Source organism: Nicotiana tomentosiformis, chromosome 2, assembly GCF_000390325.3.
Source record: "Nicotiana tomentosiformis chromosome 2, ASM39032v3, whole genome shotgun sequence".
NCBI lineage: Eukaryota > Viridiplantae > Streptophyta > Magnoliopsida > Solanales > Solanaceae > Nicotiana > Nicotiana tomentosiformis.
The window spans coordinates 165668002-165685133 of NC_090813.1; the positions used below are offsets into that span (position 1 = coordinate 165668002).

Here is a 17132-nt window from a genome sequence, read left to right on the forward strand (position 1 = left end):
AAAATTTAAAAAGGTAAAATTGAATTCTCACGCTCTGAAAAATGGTGTAATAGTGAAATTGTCTGTAAATGACATTTGGAATGTACTTAACTTAGAGTGCGTGAGTGAAAGCCAATTGAATAAGACGATAGATCAGAAAAAGAGGTTAGCATGTTATTCTTGTGAATATTTAAAAGATGTGTGTGATCTTAGCTACTCTTTCTCATGTGAAATGTGAAGTAATAATAATAATAAGATAATGACACAAACTTTATTCAACTATAAGTCCTGCGGCTAAACCAACTTGTTAACTCAACTTTATCACAGGACCAAAAAGAACATTAGTCAAAAGTCTCCGGCCAATTATGTACAATAATTGATACCAGCATTTGTTCTATTGCGATAATTGTGGTCATCTATCATGATTTTAAAATAATACAGTGGCTTCCAGAACAAATTTAATCATCCACCCCAGGAGAAAACAAATCCCAGTCACCAGCACCCTATACCGAGACAATAGATGCTTATATTATGATATAATAAATGCAGGATATGTATCTTAAACAAATTCTCACTTTATTTTGTAGTTCTTGAAGTTAAGTTACTAGATTTAAGTGCATACACCGATTGCAAGCAATAATTTAAAGTCTTGAAGTAATTACTGCTCCTTCAATAAGACCACAAATAATTAAATGGCCAGTAATGAAGGAAGCTTCTCCCAGATAATTGACAGAAGGGTTCTCTTACTCGCAACAAAGTAAAGGCCTCCAGAGCTTATATACTCTTAAGCTTCCACTAATTTCATATTTCTTCCCTTTCACACAATAATGATCTGGTGAGAGTGATATTTGATCTGTTTCTGAAGGAAGGAGTAAGAACCAGAAGCACTCATTAATTTACATCATTATATCCGTGTAAATTAAACTATTACAAGCTGAGAAATTTCAATGTGACTGGAAAACCCCAGGCATATTTTGACAAAGTTGATGAGACACTGAAACCACAGTCAAGTGTCTCACAAAAAATTGAAAACACCATATAGTCAGGGACTAAAATATGCTGAAGCATTCTAATCATCATCCTCAAGAACACTCCGACGCCTCTGGATCTAAGAAGTGATCAAATTTCAGAACAAGGGTTCAACATAATAGACTGAACAAAAAGGAAAGAAAAAGATAAGCAGAGTCAATGACTTACAGTTACTTTTGTCTGCTTAGTAGTTTGGGTGTTAATTTGTTCAAGTAATTGTATCAGTTTCTCCTCCGAAACCTGCACAGATTACATTATTCAAAGCAACTGAGAGGATTATCTATCAGATCCGGAAGTAAAAATATACAGAGAGAAAAAGAGAGCACTTTTTCCGTGATCTGCCCCATTTGGGAAGCTCTGAGTACAACATCTTCAACTCCTCTGGCCTTGTCAGGCTTCACAAGAGCAATTCGAGCAACTGCATTTAGCAAATGAAATTAAGGCCACTGGTCATCTCATGAGATACTTGGTCCGAGAAAGTTGAGAGAACCGATGAAATAATAACAAAATCAATGAACTCAGGGAAAAGAACAACAATACTAGATACAGCTTTTAACAATAAAGGGCCAAGCAACTTCAAGCAAATACTCCCAAGTCCCTAGCCCCCGAACCCCTTCTCATACTCACGCAATGGGTAAGCACATAACAGAAATGACTTCAGTAATTTTCGAGAATCAGGAAAAGCGCGCAAGTTTCACTGTTTATTATAGTTAGGCAAAACTGAATAAACTAAAAGAGAAATGAGCAGACGCCAACCTTTCCAGGTCTAGCGCCATGATAAACAGTCTAAAGGCCATAAGCCAATTTCTGGCCAAAAGCTATTAAACCAGATGTTTAGCCAGTTAAGAGGGGAAACAGATATTTTTCTACAGGTTGTTCTGTTAAACTTTTACGTAGAAAAAATAGATCCTAAACACCCTCTAACACAGAAGACATGTTGTGGTCATACAACAGACTTGAAAATTAAGGACACTAGATAATTGACAACAAGACACAAGGCCAAAATTGAAGGAATACAACATAAGACGTCATCAACGAACAATACTAGGTATGCACTCAATATATCATACCCAAATTTTAGAATATATCCATATCCGACAATTTCTGAATTTTCACAACTCCGTTAGGTTTCCCTCTAACCATACATTTTAAGGAATGAGCATCACAGACCATAAAAGCAAAAAGCTCTAATATATGTTTGAAAACATCAGCATGCAGCACAATTCTTATCACTATGTTCAGCTCCAAGGTAGCACACAGCGGTGCTCTATTAATTTGCAGAATTCCACCAGCATAGATTAAAATGTCAAAGATGAGCAAAGAACTAGCATTAAGCAACACTTGCCAGAAGGAAAAAATGTAAGCTGATGGAAACAAAGCTTTAATAGAAGGACAGCTTCAGCATGTGAGACAGTGGGACCAAATATACATCATCTGAAAACACGAAAGCTCTCTTTCACAACAGTCTCCCATGGGAAATGGAGATGTTATACTTTCAGCATATATCTCCAAAACATCAAACAAACAATCACTCGTTTACACATGCCAATGAATGATATTTACATTTATACCACCAAAGATACAACCTATGAGAGCTGAGAAGCTCGGTAGCTAATCAAAAGTAACTCCAACCCAAACCTTAGATTAAACAAATGTAGTAGTGGTTGGCTTTCATTTCTGTAGATTCTGTTGAACTATCAAGAAATCAGTGGGTTCTGAGGAACTCATCATCAAATTGGTTCTGAGAAGAATCTTTGTAAAAACAAAGTAGCAGTGCTGGTAAAGGCAAAAAAGAATAAGGAAGTGCCAAGGTCAATTGGAACATACCGAACAAAGTGCACGCTTTAGCAAAGAAAAACACAAATAAATATGTATATGTGATGCAAGAAAAATTAAAAAACAAACACAAAGAAGAGTTGTATAGCCACCGGATTTGAAAAAAACTAAACTAGGTCTATGTTCCTCGGACTTGGTTGCGGATACCCGATACAAATGCAGATCTAAAGGTTGGTTTCTTCATCACATAAATTATAGGATTCAAGGATATGGATCCAAGTGGGGATACGGGTGCTGGGATATCGATTAATTAAATTTGTTGAACTAAATATTTTATTCACACGATGTCTCGTGTAATACAAAGCATTCTCATAAAATCAAAAATCAAAACAAATACTCAATCAATTTATACTTCTTGGTCATAGATATAGCAAAGCACCCAAAGTTAACCAAATCCGGTGTGAATCCTACACCCACACCCACACCCAACATGAGTGCGGCAGGGATTTTGAAGTGTCCGCAAAACATAGCATAAGGTTAAATATTTTAAGTAAAAACAATGTAAGTATAGTGCTCTCTCTTGAAAAATGTGTCAGGCCCCTGTTCTCTTTTCTCTTACCAGTCGCTAGCTCTGACATATTAAGGTAACCTTTTTAGTGATGGAAAAGAAAACCTTTTTACATCTAGAAATAAAACTTGCGAACTTATTGATATTAGTGATGATAATTTTAGATAGTTCACATTTATTGAGTGAAGAAGGGGATTCACCACCAGATTAAACATTGATGAAGAAAACATGTGATAGGTAGGTGAAATCATTCAACAACCATCTCGGGGGTGGGGAAGAAAGAGCCAGACATATATGGTCGTTATTTACGAATCGAAGATGGACCGGAGATAGAAAAACATCCATCATTATTCCAGAGGAACACTACAATTGGGGTTGGGGTGACATAGCAAAGAAGATCCTACACTTACTTAGGCGAACCTAATGACCAACGATTTAATCATTTGGTACGGGATACCAAGCCTTTCATCGATACAGCTAGAATCTCACAGTGGCAAGACAGGATTCAAATGCCCCAAAATTGGATCCAGACAATGTTAAGCACTATGCTGGTATAGACCAGTTAGTATGTGACTCCTTCAGCCTTAGTCGAAGTGCAGATGTGATTCAAAAATGGTTTGTCAACAGATGGAAAATCAGTGTTTGGGTTGAAAGTCACTCCTCTCACTCACAATCTATTCCTTTCTTATTTCCCTTCAAGACAAGACGCTGCTAGAATTATGCCGGGAGAGTGGTTCTGGTATGGGAGGCGTTTGACACTTGAGTGGTGGTCGCTAACAGTTGGTGCAAAGATGCAAAACATAGTCAATCAATCTTGGGTTAAGGTGTTTAGTATCCCTCTGCATGCTTAGAACCATAACACATTTCGCTACATAGGAGACTGATGAACATACAAGCTTAAATCTTGATGCTAGAGAAGCACAAATGGAGTCCATGTTTTCTACAATAATGGAGGGTTATTGGGCTCATAAAGGTGTCAATGGATTTGGAGAATTGGACCACGAATTTAAAATGCTTACACTAATTAGCCTTAGTCCAATTGAGGCCCAAGAATCTCAAGAAATTGAAGAAGTCCAAGAATCCATTCACGATTAGGATTTCTTTTCCTTAAAGATTAGAATTTCTTAATTCTTGTTTTAGTAGGATTATATTTATAGTTCTAGTCAAACAGGATTGTTAGTTGGTAGTCCATTCCTACTAGAATTCTTTTTCCTAGTTTAGTTAGGATAGGTTTTTTTAGCCTTATTCTTATTCTAGTTTAATTAGGATTAGTTTTCCTTAGTCTTATCAATTTTACTCATTGTAAGCCTATTTAAAGGGCTCAATATGCTGAAAATAAATATTGGTAATTAGTTTCTTTGAGCATTAGCTTCAAAAACGTGATTGACTCTTTTGTTTCCGTTTCTTCACTTATTCAGCGCTTCTTGCAATATTGTGGAATTAACGAACGTGTGGGTGAGATAGTACATCAGAGACAAATGTGATGGATTTGTGGGAATTGATGAAGACACAAAGAAAAAAGTTCAGCTTCAGCGGGCCAGAATTTGTATCGTAGGAGATGCGACCAAAGTTCCGGCAAAAAACGATCTTGAAATTGGGGGTGCTTCAAAATTTCAATGATAGCAGGTTTCTAGGGAAGCCTAGGATGATCGGAAAAGCCACCGGAATTATTGCAGATAATGCTACCGTTTCTCAATTACCGAGCCCACCTACCAGTCACGTGCAGCCTAAAGTGATTTCAAATTCAAATTTAGACCCACGTGTCCCCACTTTGACTTAGCCAAAGGCCCCTTCAATTAATACTAAAGTAGTATTGATCCAGCATTTTAGTTACTACTCTAAAGGCCCAAAACGTAAAGCCTACAACAGGAGAAATAAGGAAAAGAAGATTCGAAAAGCAGTTGGGACAATCATAGTCCCTTGCCACAACAAATTTGAAGTCTTTAGTTCAGAGCCCAATTTTGATTATATCAACGAGCAACCAGTTCCAGACCAAATAGTAACTACTCTCGATCCTTCATCTTCTATGAAACGAAAAGTTCACTGTTCTCCAGGCAAAGGAAGAAGCTAGTCTCGTTCCTTTCTCTTCCATGCAAGAAAAGTGCTACAGTTCTTTAGAGGCTGTTGATGAAGCTGAGCTCATATCTCTCAAATTTTACCCTAGACTCTCTTTCGAGGCCTAAGAAGATTATATATTTGTAGCACAAAGGTTGTGCTAAAGCCAACATTACAATTTGACATAACCAAAAACATAGCTTCTTCTAACTCTTACTACAAGGATTGGATGATATCTAACGGTGAATCAACATCCTGTACAAAATCTTCCTTGCACCAAAAGTGAAACAAAAAAAGGTCATTCATCTTAATTTTCTGTAAGGAATTGTTCCCTTCAAAACACCTACTACTTCTTTCCTTTCAAATCGTCCACCATATGCATCCTCCATGGTTCATGACAATCCTTTCATACTCAAAAATAGTTGCCATACACAATGTATAAATAGATGACTACTATTTTCAGCCTCATTCGCACATAGATAACACTTTGAGCACAATGACCTTCCCCTTCTCTTTAAATTGTCTTGTGTTACACAAGCATCTCTACAACTAGCCACACAAACAAGCTATTTTAGGTGGTATTCTCACTTTCCATACTGCTTTCCAACTCCACAGTTGAGCTTGCTGACCAGGGTGATTAAGCAAGTATATGCTGAATTCTCTGTAAATTGGCCCTTACTGTGTCGTTTCCATTTAAGTCTATCCTCCTCTTCTATTATCCCCTTGAACTGACCAAGTGCTCTCAACAGTTCAATGAATCTGAGACATTCCCAGCCATTAAGTTGTCTCTTAAAGTTGAAGTTCCACCCTTGCTAGTCCCAACTATCTCCCTCTATGGCTTTTGGATTTAGACTCAAGACCTTCATATCACTGAACAAGTCTTTCAAAGGTTCATGTCCTAACCAATTGTCATTCCAGAAGGAAGTCTTCCTACCATTTCCTACTAAGATGTCAATATTTGGGACCAAAAGAGGCCAATAATCCCTAATAGACCTCCATATACTGACCCCATAAGGTGTAATCACAGCCCTCGAAACCCACTGTCCCTCAAGACCATACAGTGATTACTTCTTTCCATAAGGTTTTCCTCCATACTAAATCTCCAAAGTCATTTCATAAGTAGAGTTTTGTTGTGTAGTTTTAAATTCCTTATGCCTAGGCCCCCATCTTTCTTGCTGAGTGTAAGGTTCTTCCACTTCAATAAATGAAAAACCTTCTTCTCTTTGTTGTCTTGCCAAATGAACTTCCTTCTAATGGCATCGATCCTTTTCTCTATTTTTGCAGGAATAGGAAAAAGAGATTTTTGTATGTCGGGAGCTAAGTTGCTCCGACATGGCAGTTTAGGTGTCACACCCGTGTCGACACGACACTAGTATGGGTGTGGGTATGGGATCCGTACCGGATCGGTCAAACAATTTTGGGTACTTTGACCATGACGGACGAAAAAATTTGGGGCGAGATACAATTTGATTCCCGAAATCAGAATCAAAACTAGGGTAAATTTGAAGAAAATAGCATGACATTACTAGGAAATCAATCATTTACTTATCTACAACCTAAGTTGCTCGGACACGGGTGCGGGTGTCTGATACGGGTGCGGATTTAGAGGTCGGATCCTTCAAGATGTAAATTCTAAGATTCGGGGATACGCATCCTAGTACGGATGCGGGTGCGGGGATCCGGCTAAAAATAATTCAAAAAAATAAAAATATCTCTAAATTATGAGAAATTCTTTAGGAATACTTATCTATAGCTTGTAAAGTGTGGATTTCTTTTTTATTCTCAAGTTGTAGATAAGTAAATGATTGATTTCCAAGATACGGTAAGCTATTTTCTTCCCCATTTTTGGTTTTGATTTCGGGAATCAAATTGTATCTCGTCTCGAATTTTTCCGTCCGTCGTGGTCAAAGTACCCAAAATTGTTTGACCAAATCCGGTACGGATCCCATACCCACACCCATACTAGTGTCGTGTCGACACGGATGCGGCACCTAAACCGTCGTGTCGGAGTAACTTAGTCTACAACTTGAGAATAAAAAAGAAATTTACACTTTACAAGCTATACGTAAGTATTTCACAAAATTTCTCATAATTTAGAATTTTTTTTATTTTTTTATTTTTTGGAATTATTTTTACCCGGATCCCCACACCCGTATCCGTACTAGGATTCGTATCCTCGTATCTTAGAACTTACATCTTGAAGGATCCAACCTCTAGATCTGCACCCGTGTCCGAGCAACTTAGGTCGGGAGTGCATCCATGACACAACTGACCAGTGTCACTCTGCCCCCCAAAGATAAGTATTAACTTTTCCACCTGGCTAGTCTTTTCTCACTATCGTTTTAGTACCCCCACTCCAAATGTCTAAGACTTTATTTTTAGAACCCATTGGCATGCCTAAGTATGTTGTTGGAAGAGCTCACATTGTACACCCAAGAACACCTGCCAACCTTTGTATATCAAATACCTCATTAACTCGGAAAAGAAAACTCTTCCTCCAATTTACCTGAAGACCAAAAGCTGCATCAAAGAGAGTTAGGATTGCTCTGAGGTTAACTGCTCCTCTTTTAACTCACAGAAAACCAAAGTGTCATCTACATATAGCAGATGAGTTATTTCAGTCCTCCTCCCCTACTTGCTATCTTAAACCCAGACATCCATCCATTGTTATTGGCTAACTTAATCATGCTATTTAAACCTTCCATTGCAATTAAGAACAGAAAAGGGAAAAAGGGCCTCTCTGTCTCAGCCCTCTGTGAAGGGAAAACCCTTCAGGAGAGCCATTGATCAAAACAGAAAATCTGACTAAGCTTATGCAAAATAGAATCCACTTGATCCACTTTCTACCAAAACGCATATCCATCAACATTTTGAGAAGACAAACCCAGTTCACATGATCATAAGCTTTATCTATATCATTTGGAAACTAGTCACCCAATTTCTTTGCTTTTTCTAAAAATTGCTATCTTTGAGATACCAAATATCATGGTATACTTGGTTCTTTTTTTTCTAATTTTGAGAACGGTAACAATATTATATATCTATAGCACAAAGGCTGTGCTAAAGCCAACATTACAATTTGACATAACCAAAAACATAGCTTCTTTTAGCTCCTACAACAAGGATTCTTGATATCTAACCGTGAATCAATATTCTGTACAAAATCTTACTTACACGAACAAAAAAAGACAATCCATCTTAATTTTCTGTACGGAATTGTTGTTCCCTTCAAAACACCTACTGCTTGTTTCCTTCCAAATGGTCCACTATAAATACCAACACTCATGTCGGCCACAAGAACGTAATGCAACAGCACCACTAATTTCTTTGCTTTCTCTAAAAAGTGCTCTCTTTGAGGTTCCAAACATCATGGTATACTTGGTTCTTTTATTATTATTATTATTATTTTTTAAAACGGTAACAATATTAGCACAAAGGCTGTGCTAAAGCCGATAACTTCTTCTAGCTCCTACTACAGGGATTCTATGATATCTAACAGTGAATTAACATCATGTACAAAATCTTCCTTGCACTAAATGTTATCTTGTTCAAATAAAACAAAATCTTCCTTACACCAAAAGTGAAACAAAAGAAGGCAGTTCATCTTAATTTTCGGTAAGGAATTGTTGTTCCTTTCAAAACACCTACAGTTTCTTTCCTTATTATTATTATTTTCTTCCCTATTATTATTTTCTTTTTTATAACGGGGTGTAGGGGCCAACTTGCACGCACCTTGATTATTTCACAGTATTTGCTAACTCCCACCAACACAGGTACCCCGTACCTCTGGCCACCAAGATTTAAGCAGATAGAAAGATATCACCTAATGTTTTTTGTCTCTGTGGTCTCCAAACTTACACAAGAAAACAAAATATCCAACACTAATAATCAAAAAAAGTACTGAATTCGAATGGAAATTAGGAGAGTGTGCTAATTAGAATTAAATATTTAGTATTTCCTCCATCCCAAATTAAACGTCCACCTTCTTTTGTGAGCCAACCCAAATTAACTTCTTCCTTATAAATACATATGACATATCAGAAGAAGAAGAAGTAACACAGGACCTAGTTTTGCTCAATACAACTTGTTTGTTACTGAAATTCTTCAAGGATCAAAAAATAAACATATATCCTGAAATGTTACCTCAATAAGTACAAAATCATACAATTTCCAGCTGTCCTCTTAAGTAATCTTACGAAGTCAATGAAGGACTTTTAGTTTAGGACTAAGTGAGTACTTGGTTTCACGAATTTTAAATCCTTACAACATGGGCTAATACAGATAATGAAGCCACATGCCTTGAATATTGTCCACACACAGTGGCAAATTCATGAAATTGATAGATCATGTTCTTCATGTGTTTTAGTTTGATAACTATTGTAACTTATTTTTCTCGTAAAATAGACATCTATAGAACAAAATACATGTATCTACATATGAATGTTCACCGTATTCCTTATTTTCAGTCCTCCATGATGCCGTCCATGTCCATACTACTTAGCTCTGGATATAGTCAAATATACAGTCATAACAGACCAATAACAACCATCTATATAGATTCAAACTTACAAGCAAACACTTCAACAAAAAAAAATAGATTTCTCAATCTACAGAACTGAAAACACTGAATATTTTGAAGAGAATTGACAAATGCACTTACGCCTTGCCCTTGCTTCAGAAGTCAGAATCTGAGTAAGCATCATTTGCCTTCGTTCATCAGCCTCCCTACATCAATCATTTCCTCTGTCGATATTAAAATCTCAAAAGTAAATGCTAACATATGAGTATGACCACAAGGGCAACAATTTTACCAACCAAAAAAAGGGGCAACAATTTTAGCTGCTAGTAAGAAAATAACCTTTTGGCTTCCTCCTGGGCGTTTTGCTTGTCTGAGCTTTGAGGAGTTCCCTATGATTCAAGTTTTATAAGTAATGGAGATACATCAGATTCAGAACTTTAAAAAGGCAAACACAACTTCAAAAGTTGCACCATAAATACAAAGCGGTCATCATTTTACCATGCCCTGCTGAGCCATGAGCTCCTGCATTCTCTTTTGCCTGATAGCTTCTAATTCTGGGTCAGCCTGGAACAATAATAGCAAAAAGGGAATCAAATCTCTCCTAGCAAGCCAGATCACATTGTTGCAAGCTTCTAGACTAACCATTACAACAACAACAAATCCAGTGTAATCCCACAAGTAGGGACTGAGAAGGGTAATGTGTACGCAGACCTTACCCTACCTTGTGAAGGTAGAGAGGTTGTTCTGATAGACCTTTGGCTCAAGAAGATGTGAAAAGGAAGCAACAAACAATAGCTACAACAAGGTAATAGGACAACGGAAGCGAACGACACCACGTGTAATAACAAAGATCTAAGAATAAGAAAATACAAGAACAGTATTAATACTACTAGTAAGACTAGGAGAAACTCTCGATTACCTATCGACCTTCAACCTTAATTCTCGACCTCCACACCTTCCTATCGAGGGTCATGACCTCGGTAAACTGAAGCAACGTCATGTCCTGCCTAATCAACTCTTCCCAGTACTTCTTTGGCCAACCTACACTCTTCCTACGATCCGCCATGATCAACCTCTCACACTTCCTAACCGGGGCATCTATGTCTCCTCTTCACATGCCTGAACCATCTCAGCCTAGATTCCCACAACTTGTAATCCAAACAGTAATCCAACGCAAGTTAGAAAAGTTCGGCTTTTGGTTTCTCAAAAATATTATGCACTTCTATCCTCATTGATTATTTTTCAGAATAGGTAAAAGAAAACCAGAGAACCATACTAGAAACAAAGCCAGAACAAGTAAATAACACAAACATCTTTTACTTATTTCCTTTCTTTTCTCCCAGCGGATTGAGGTAGCAAATCAATAAGAGAAAACTTGTTTGAAACAACTTAGCATGCCACCCCTTTTCTGCCTTTAATATGAAACACAACTAATGATATTATCAACAAACGGTTTCATCAAATATGCGCAAATAGAATCCATTTACCAGTTCCTTTTTATCTTAATTCCATATATACTTTCCTGCTGAGGTGTCCATTCTAAACCATGGTCCAATACTACAGTCAACATCCAAATAAGACTCTAAGCAAATAGAAATTCCATCATACTATATCCAGAGTTACAATTAAGCACTCCTCCCTTCTTATGTATTGTAAGAGTCAGGGGCGGAGCTAAGGGGACACAAGGTAGTTCAATTGAATCCCCTTCATTGGCAAATTATACTACACGTATGGGGGAAAAAATGACCTTTTTGCTTATATATAAAAAGCTGAATCCCCTAAATTACAGCGCAATGGCAAAGGAGGTTCAAAAATTGCTTTAGATCACATGTTCAGATCTTAGGTTTAGCATTCTTGTATTTTTTTTGAATCCCTTTGTTTGAATTCCTGGTTCTGCCACTGGTAACAGTGGCTAACAAAAATACATTTGACAGAAGCTCCCGTTTCCTGTCCTTCCTATGGATAGCTAATGTACAAGGAACAAAGTTATAATAGGAATCACCGCAAAAAAAAAAAAAAAAAAAAAAATGAAGTTCAGTGGTTTGCACAGAGGAAATCAACAAAGGTTTTCAAAGTGGACATAAACCCATTTAAGAGAAATCACAATGCATCCATCTTTTGAACTGACAGAGACCTAAGCACAAGTAATCTTACATGTTTGCAACCCTAATATCAATTTTATCCTAAAAGGTGTACACATCATTAAAGAAAATATATACACAACGCGAGTAGAGTAACTAAGTAAACTTACCATCTTTCAATGCTGAATTTGAGCAGGGAATCTCAAGGAAAAGGAATGCAAGAAAATAAAAACACAGCGTTTGTAAGACGCGAGAAAAGGACACCCTGGATATGTTCAAAATCAGAAAAACAAATGACAAAACCAGTCCCATAAGTTTCTGGTTGATTTAACATGGCCCTTTTTGTTTTTATTACTATAACATGGTCCTTTAATTATGCACCTCAGAAATATTTTCAGTTATATTTATCAGAACTGACCACTTTTGGTCTCCTTTATATTTATAGCACACAATGGTAGTTATCTTTGATGGATTCGTAAAAAGCTTGTGTGTCATTTAAATTGAAAAAAAAATGACATATTTTTCCCCATTCATTTTTCCCAATTTTTTCCATTAAAAAAATCGCTAATTTTTATAACAACAATGGGTGCTGCATTGGATTTAAAGTAGGTATAAACATTAATCTATTCACTATTTCATATGAAGAAGGTGAATGATGTATACAATTGGTTTGAATAAGATTTATGATACGAATTGGGTAAAATAAATTCGGAGTAGTTTGTCTTGATGGCTAGTTCAATTTAAATCACTCATGTACTTAGCACGAGACAACTCTATCAAAAATCACATCACCATGTGTTTTAATAATGTTGTAATGATTTCCATGGTGGAATTGCCATTAAGCTAAACTAAGGAAAGCAAAGAAAAAACTAAAGGGAAAATACAGAGAAAAAGAGATTGATTTCATTCAGCATAAAGAAAGAGAAGTACACAATATTTTATCAAGAGAGCAGCCAAACAAACTAGACACGTGTCGGACAGCGGCAGTAATACCTTTAGGGACTGAAAAGTAAATAGCAAGGACTCAAATAATAATAGCTAAACGTATGACCCAAAAGCATAAAACACGAAAAGTTTCTGCAAATTCTTAGACTCGGCTGTGCACCTTCACCCCTCATTGCTGCATTTCATCCCCCTTTAAATAACCTTGTCCTCAAAGTTGGAAATGGAACAAACCAGTAATAACCAAATTGCACCCAATCAGTAATTTTGTTCATGAAGATTGCAGATGCTTCATTGTCCTTGAGGTTATCAAAAGGCTCCTCCTCCACCACTATCAAAGATAAAAATATTCCTCTCTCTATATTTTTCATTCATCCAAGATCAATGGCTGCAGCAACCTCATTGCTGTAACTTACAAGCAACTTCCTTTTACAAACATCAATTACTTTGGAATAGACAAGATCCAAGTAAAATAATAATATCGTAAGACAGAGATTGCTCCTGAATACCAAGTGAACAAAACTAGCATAACAGAGAACACATTACCAACTTCTAGACCATATAAAAGTTGTCCAGGTAGAATAATGAACAAGTTTGAAACAATGATCATTATCATAATTTTGAGCTTAAAAACAATATCAGTCAAAACAATAATTTTTCATCCATCAATAGCTTTAATCAATTGCTAATAAGCTTCTGAAAAGATCCAGTGACATTTTTCTAATATTGCTACAAGTGGAGTAGTTTCTCTTGGTGCATTGTACATTAATGATGAGCTCTAGCAACCCTCTATCTCCATTTTCTTTTCATCGTCTTGTAGAAGAACAATGTCATTTAATGTTTACCTAGTGTACTATAATGAGCAACAAAAAATGCCTAAATAACCTTCCATTATTTTGATCAAATTAAGATACTAAAATGGAACTTCACTGACAAGTAGTAAAGATCCTTAAACTTTTGACTTCACCACAGATATACAACTTTCAATTGTTCCCAATACTACCTTCTCGGAAGCGACCCAAGAAAATATAACATGAAGAAATAGACCAACCATAAAACAGAAAGCACCAAAAGTCATGTAATGAGTCAAGCAATAAATTGAATTTATTTATGTTCAACTTGTTGCATGTGGCAGGGGGTTCCAGAGAGTGAAACAAGACTTCAAAGTTAAATATTTCATTTGAAATAACCGTTAGTGATAGTGCAGAAATGGTTTCTCAGATTGAGCCAATTGTTTGATCAATAGTTCCAATAACAAGTGTAAAACTTTTAACTGTCGCTTAACTCGAGTAATAAAAGTCCAAACCTAATATGCAAAAGCAATCAGTAGTGTCAAACTCACTTGATTTCATGGAACACCATATTGCACCAAGAACTTCGCATTAAATGCATCATAACTAATACAACCAGGTATTTCAAGATCAATATCCATCTTTCCTAGAACAAATAGGTATGAAGTAACCTGTCTGAGCAATGTGAAAATCAAGAATTGACCAGCTATTAAGGGTGGATTAATTTTGCATCTTGCATTTTTGGCAAAGGTTTACAATCTCGAGCATATTATTCCACACACATCAAGCTCTTTACCAGATTGATCCCAATGTTGAATACTAAACTGGATCGCTGACACATAGATACACCAGAACTTGAGATAGACAAAGAATTTGCCATTAAAACGGGAAATGGGGATTAGAGCAGTGTAATCTAAAAGCTCTATTAGATCCTCACACAAGCATACTTCAATTTTAGGATGTGTTAATTTCTTAAATATATCAGTCCAACTAAAGTTTGGATCTTCAATTAACGATCTTTCCAGTCGGTTCCACAACCAGTGACACTAGAATTTCTTTCAAAAAAGCACATAAAAACACAATTGTAATATTCCCTACATACTTTTTTAAAAGCATTAAGTGGTGGTTGACCATGTTCTCCAAGCATCAATTCATCTAACTTCAACATAGTAAAGTCAGCATTCTTATGCTTGATAAAGAACTGGAATACTAAGAGCTTTCTCACATAGTCTTCACTAGACTGAATACTCTTCTTTCCTCCAAAAAGCATTATGATAGAAATAAATTTATCTACTAATGCGGCTTCCTCAAACTTAGGCTTCGGAGGCAATACATTTGTTATCATCATTAGATGTGATATTTGTAGTGTTGACTCAAACTCATTGAGGCCATTATGAATTAGATGTTGATGAATAACACATGGAACTAAAAGTATCGGAGTTTCATGCTGAGTAGCCTCCGGTTCATCAAACAAAGGTAAGTTTCCAGTCTCACTCGGCTCATGACTGTTCTATCAACTGAGAAGAATCAAAACATGATCCTCATTTGCAAATTGGCAAAGCAACTCAATTTCATATCTTTGAGGACTCTCATCAAACACCTCTTTCATTAGTTTAGACAGAGTAATCTCAAATGGAGTAAGTTCAATAAAACTAACATTGTAAAAAAAGTCCAAAGTGGAAGGTATTACCCGAGATTCGTCAAATCTTGAAAAATATTCATCTCACAGCAATTTTTTTAAGATATCTCCCATGGATAACCTTGCAACTTCAAGTACCCCATTTTCCTGATCATCCTCCTTTTGACTAGCCCGACCAGAAGATTCCTCAGCATCCTTTAATTAAATATCCATATTCTCGTTCATATTATTGGCTCATTTTCCCGATTTCTCTTGCCTCAAGTCACTACCATTATCACAGACCCCATAAATAAACAAGTCAGAACCTACCACATCCACCACTATCTCTTCATTCTCGTTTGATGACCGAAGGTTAACTAGGGATTTGTTTCGTTCATTTGGGGCCAATTTGTTGAACACCTAGTACTCAATATTTTCTATATGTTCTTTTATTGAATATTCATCTTCCATTGGTCTCCACATACTTAGCACCTGAGTTTAACAAGCTATCTAATCCAGCAACAGTCATCAAAACCACTGAACCATTATAGAATTGAATTAAATAGAAACCCGGATTGTTATTGTCAATCTGACAAGCTCATAGAATCTAACAAGAGTAAGCAGTTGTGGGTGAATCGAGATAGCTCCATCCTCCGTTCATTGTGTTTGTGAATCCACCAGTGAAATCACCATATGAATCTCGATAAAAACTTGGATTTGCACCAGGATAGTGATGATATGCATACGGGTCACTAGAAATTTGCTGCTCACACCCCAACCTTTGAAGGTTTGTAATGACCTGACCTGTAGTTTTGAGTTTTAGTATTACATTCTACGATTTGAGATTTTGAGTGGCTTCTTATGATGCATTATTACTTACATTTAGGGTTGGTTTTGATTTTCGAGTTGTTTGGGGTTGATTGATAGAGTGATTCTCAATTTTAAAGCTTAAGTTGAAAGTGTTGATCAAGTTTGACTTTTGTATATTTGACCTCGAATCGGAGTTTTGATAGTTCTGTTAAGTTAGGATGGTGATTTTAGACTTGGACGTATGCCCGGATTTGAGTTCTGATATTCCTAGATTATTTTGAGACTAATTGCCGAAAGTTGGAAGTTTGAAGATAGGTTTGACCCATAGTTGACCTTACGGTTATCGATGTTTTCTTGGGATTCCGATCCTTTAAATAGGTTCGTATGGTGATCTATGACATGTATATAAAATTTGAGGTCATTTTAAGTTGTTTCAACGTGCTCGGCGTAAGTTTGGAATTTGAAAATTTTGATTAGTTCATTAAGTTTGAATTGAGGTGAGACTCGTGATTTTGATGTTATTTTGTATGATTTGAGGCCTCAACTAGGTCCGTGTTATGTTTTGTGACTTGTTGGTATGTTTGGACGGGGTCCCGAGGGGCTCGGGTGAGTTCCAGATTGGTTCCGAATAGTTTTGGCTAAGCTGAGATTGCTGGTACTACTATTCTTGCATTTGCGAGGTATTGGTCGCAAATACGACTACCGCATTTGCAAGGTTACTCTCACATTTGGGAAGTTGGGCGTGAGGGCGGTTCTCGCATTTGCGAGTGTCTGACTGCATTTGCAAGTAGTAGGGATTCACAATTATGATGTTTTGGGTGTCATTTTTACGATAGTGGGCTCCGGCGAATGGGTTCGCATTTGCAATGCGGAGGTCGCAAATGCGAGAGGATGCTTTTGGGTAGAGGTGGATTTTGCATTTGCGAAGTTGTATGTCGTAATTACGACTTAGGCTTGGGCATGC

At 36.7% G+C, this 17132-nt stretch overlaps 1 protein-coding gene across 2 annotated transcripts; it reads right to left on the bottom strand.

Moving 5' to 3' along the window:
- Positions 1-851: 851 nt before the first annotated feature.
- On the bottom strand, positions 852-12317 carry LOC104114882 (uncharacterized). Of its 2 annotated transcripts, none has more exons than XM_009625427.4 (7): positions 12178-12317; positions 10425-10490; positions 10266-10315; positions 10068-10132; positions 1335-1426; positions 1177-1248; positions 852-1081 (listed from the first exon to the last, which is right to left on the bottom strand). In XM_009625427.4, exons 1-7 carry the CDS (start codon positions 12178-12180, stop codon positions 1049-1051), a joined length of 381 nt encoding a protein of 126 aa, XP_009623722.1. In that variant the 5' UTR covers positions 12181-12317; the 3' UTR covers positions 852-1048. The 2 variants fall into 2 exon arrangements, with proteins under 2 accessions (XP_009623722.1, XP_009623721.1); XM_009625426.4 differs by having other exon boundaries at positions 852-1087.
- Positions 12318-17132: the final 4815 nt, after the last annotated feature.

Coding starts and splice junctions, on each gene's coding strand:
- LOC104114882 (XM_009625426.4), bottom strand. Junction 10,316..10,424: donor TCATGGCTCAGCAGGGCATG/GTAAAATGATGA, acceptor CTTGAATCATAG/GGAACTCCTCAAAGCTCAGA. Junction 1,088..1,176: donor CTAAGCAGACAAAAGTAACT/GTAAGTCATTGA, acceptor ATCACTTCTTAG/ATCCAGAGGCGTCGGAGTGT.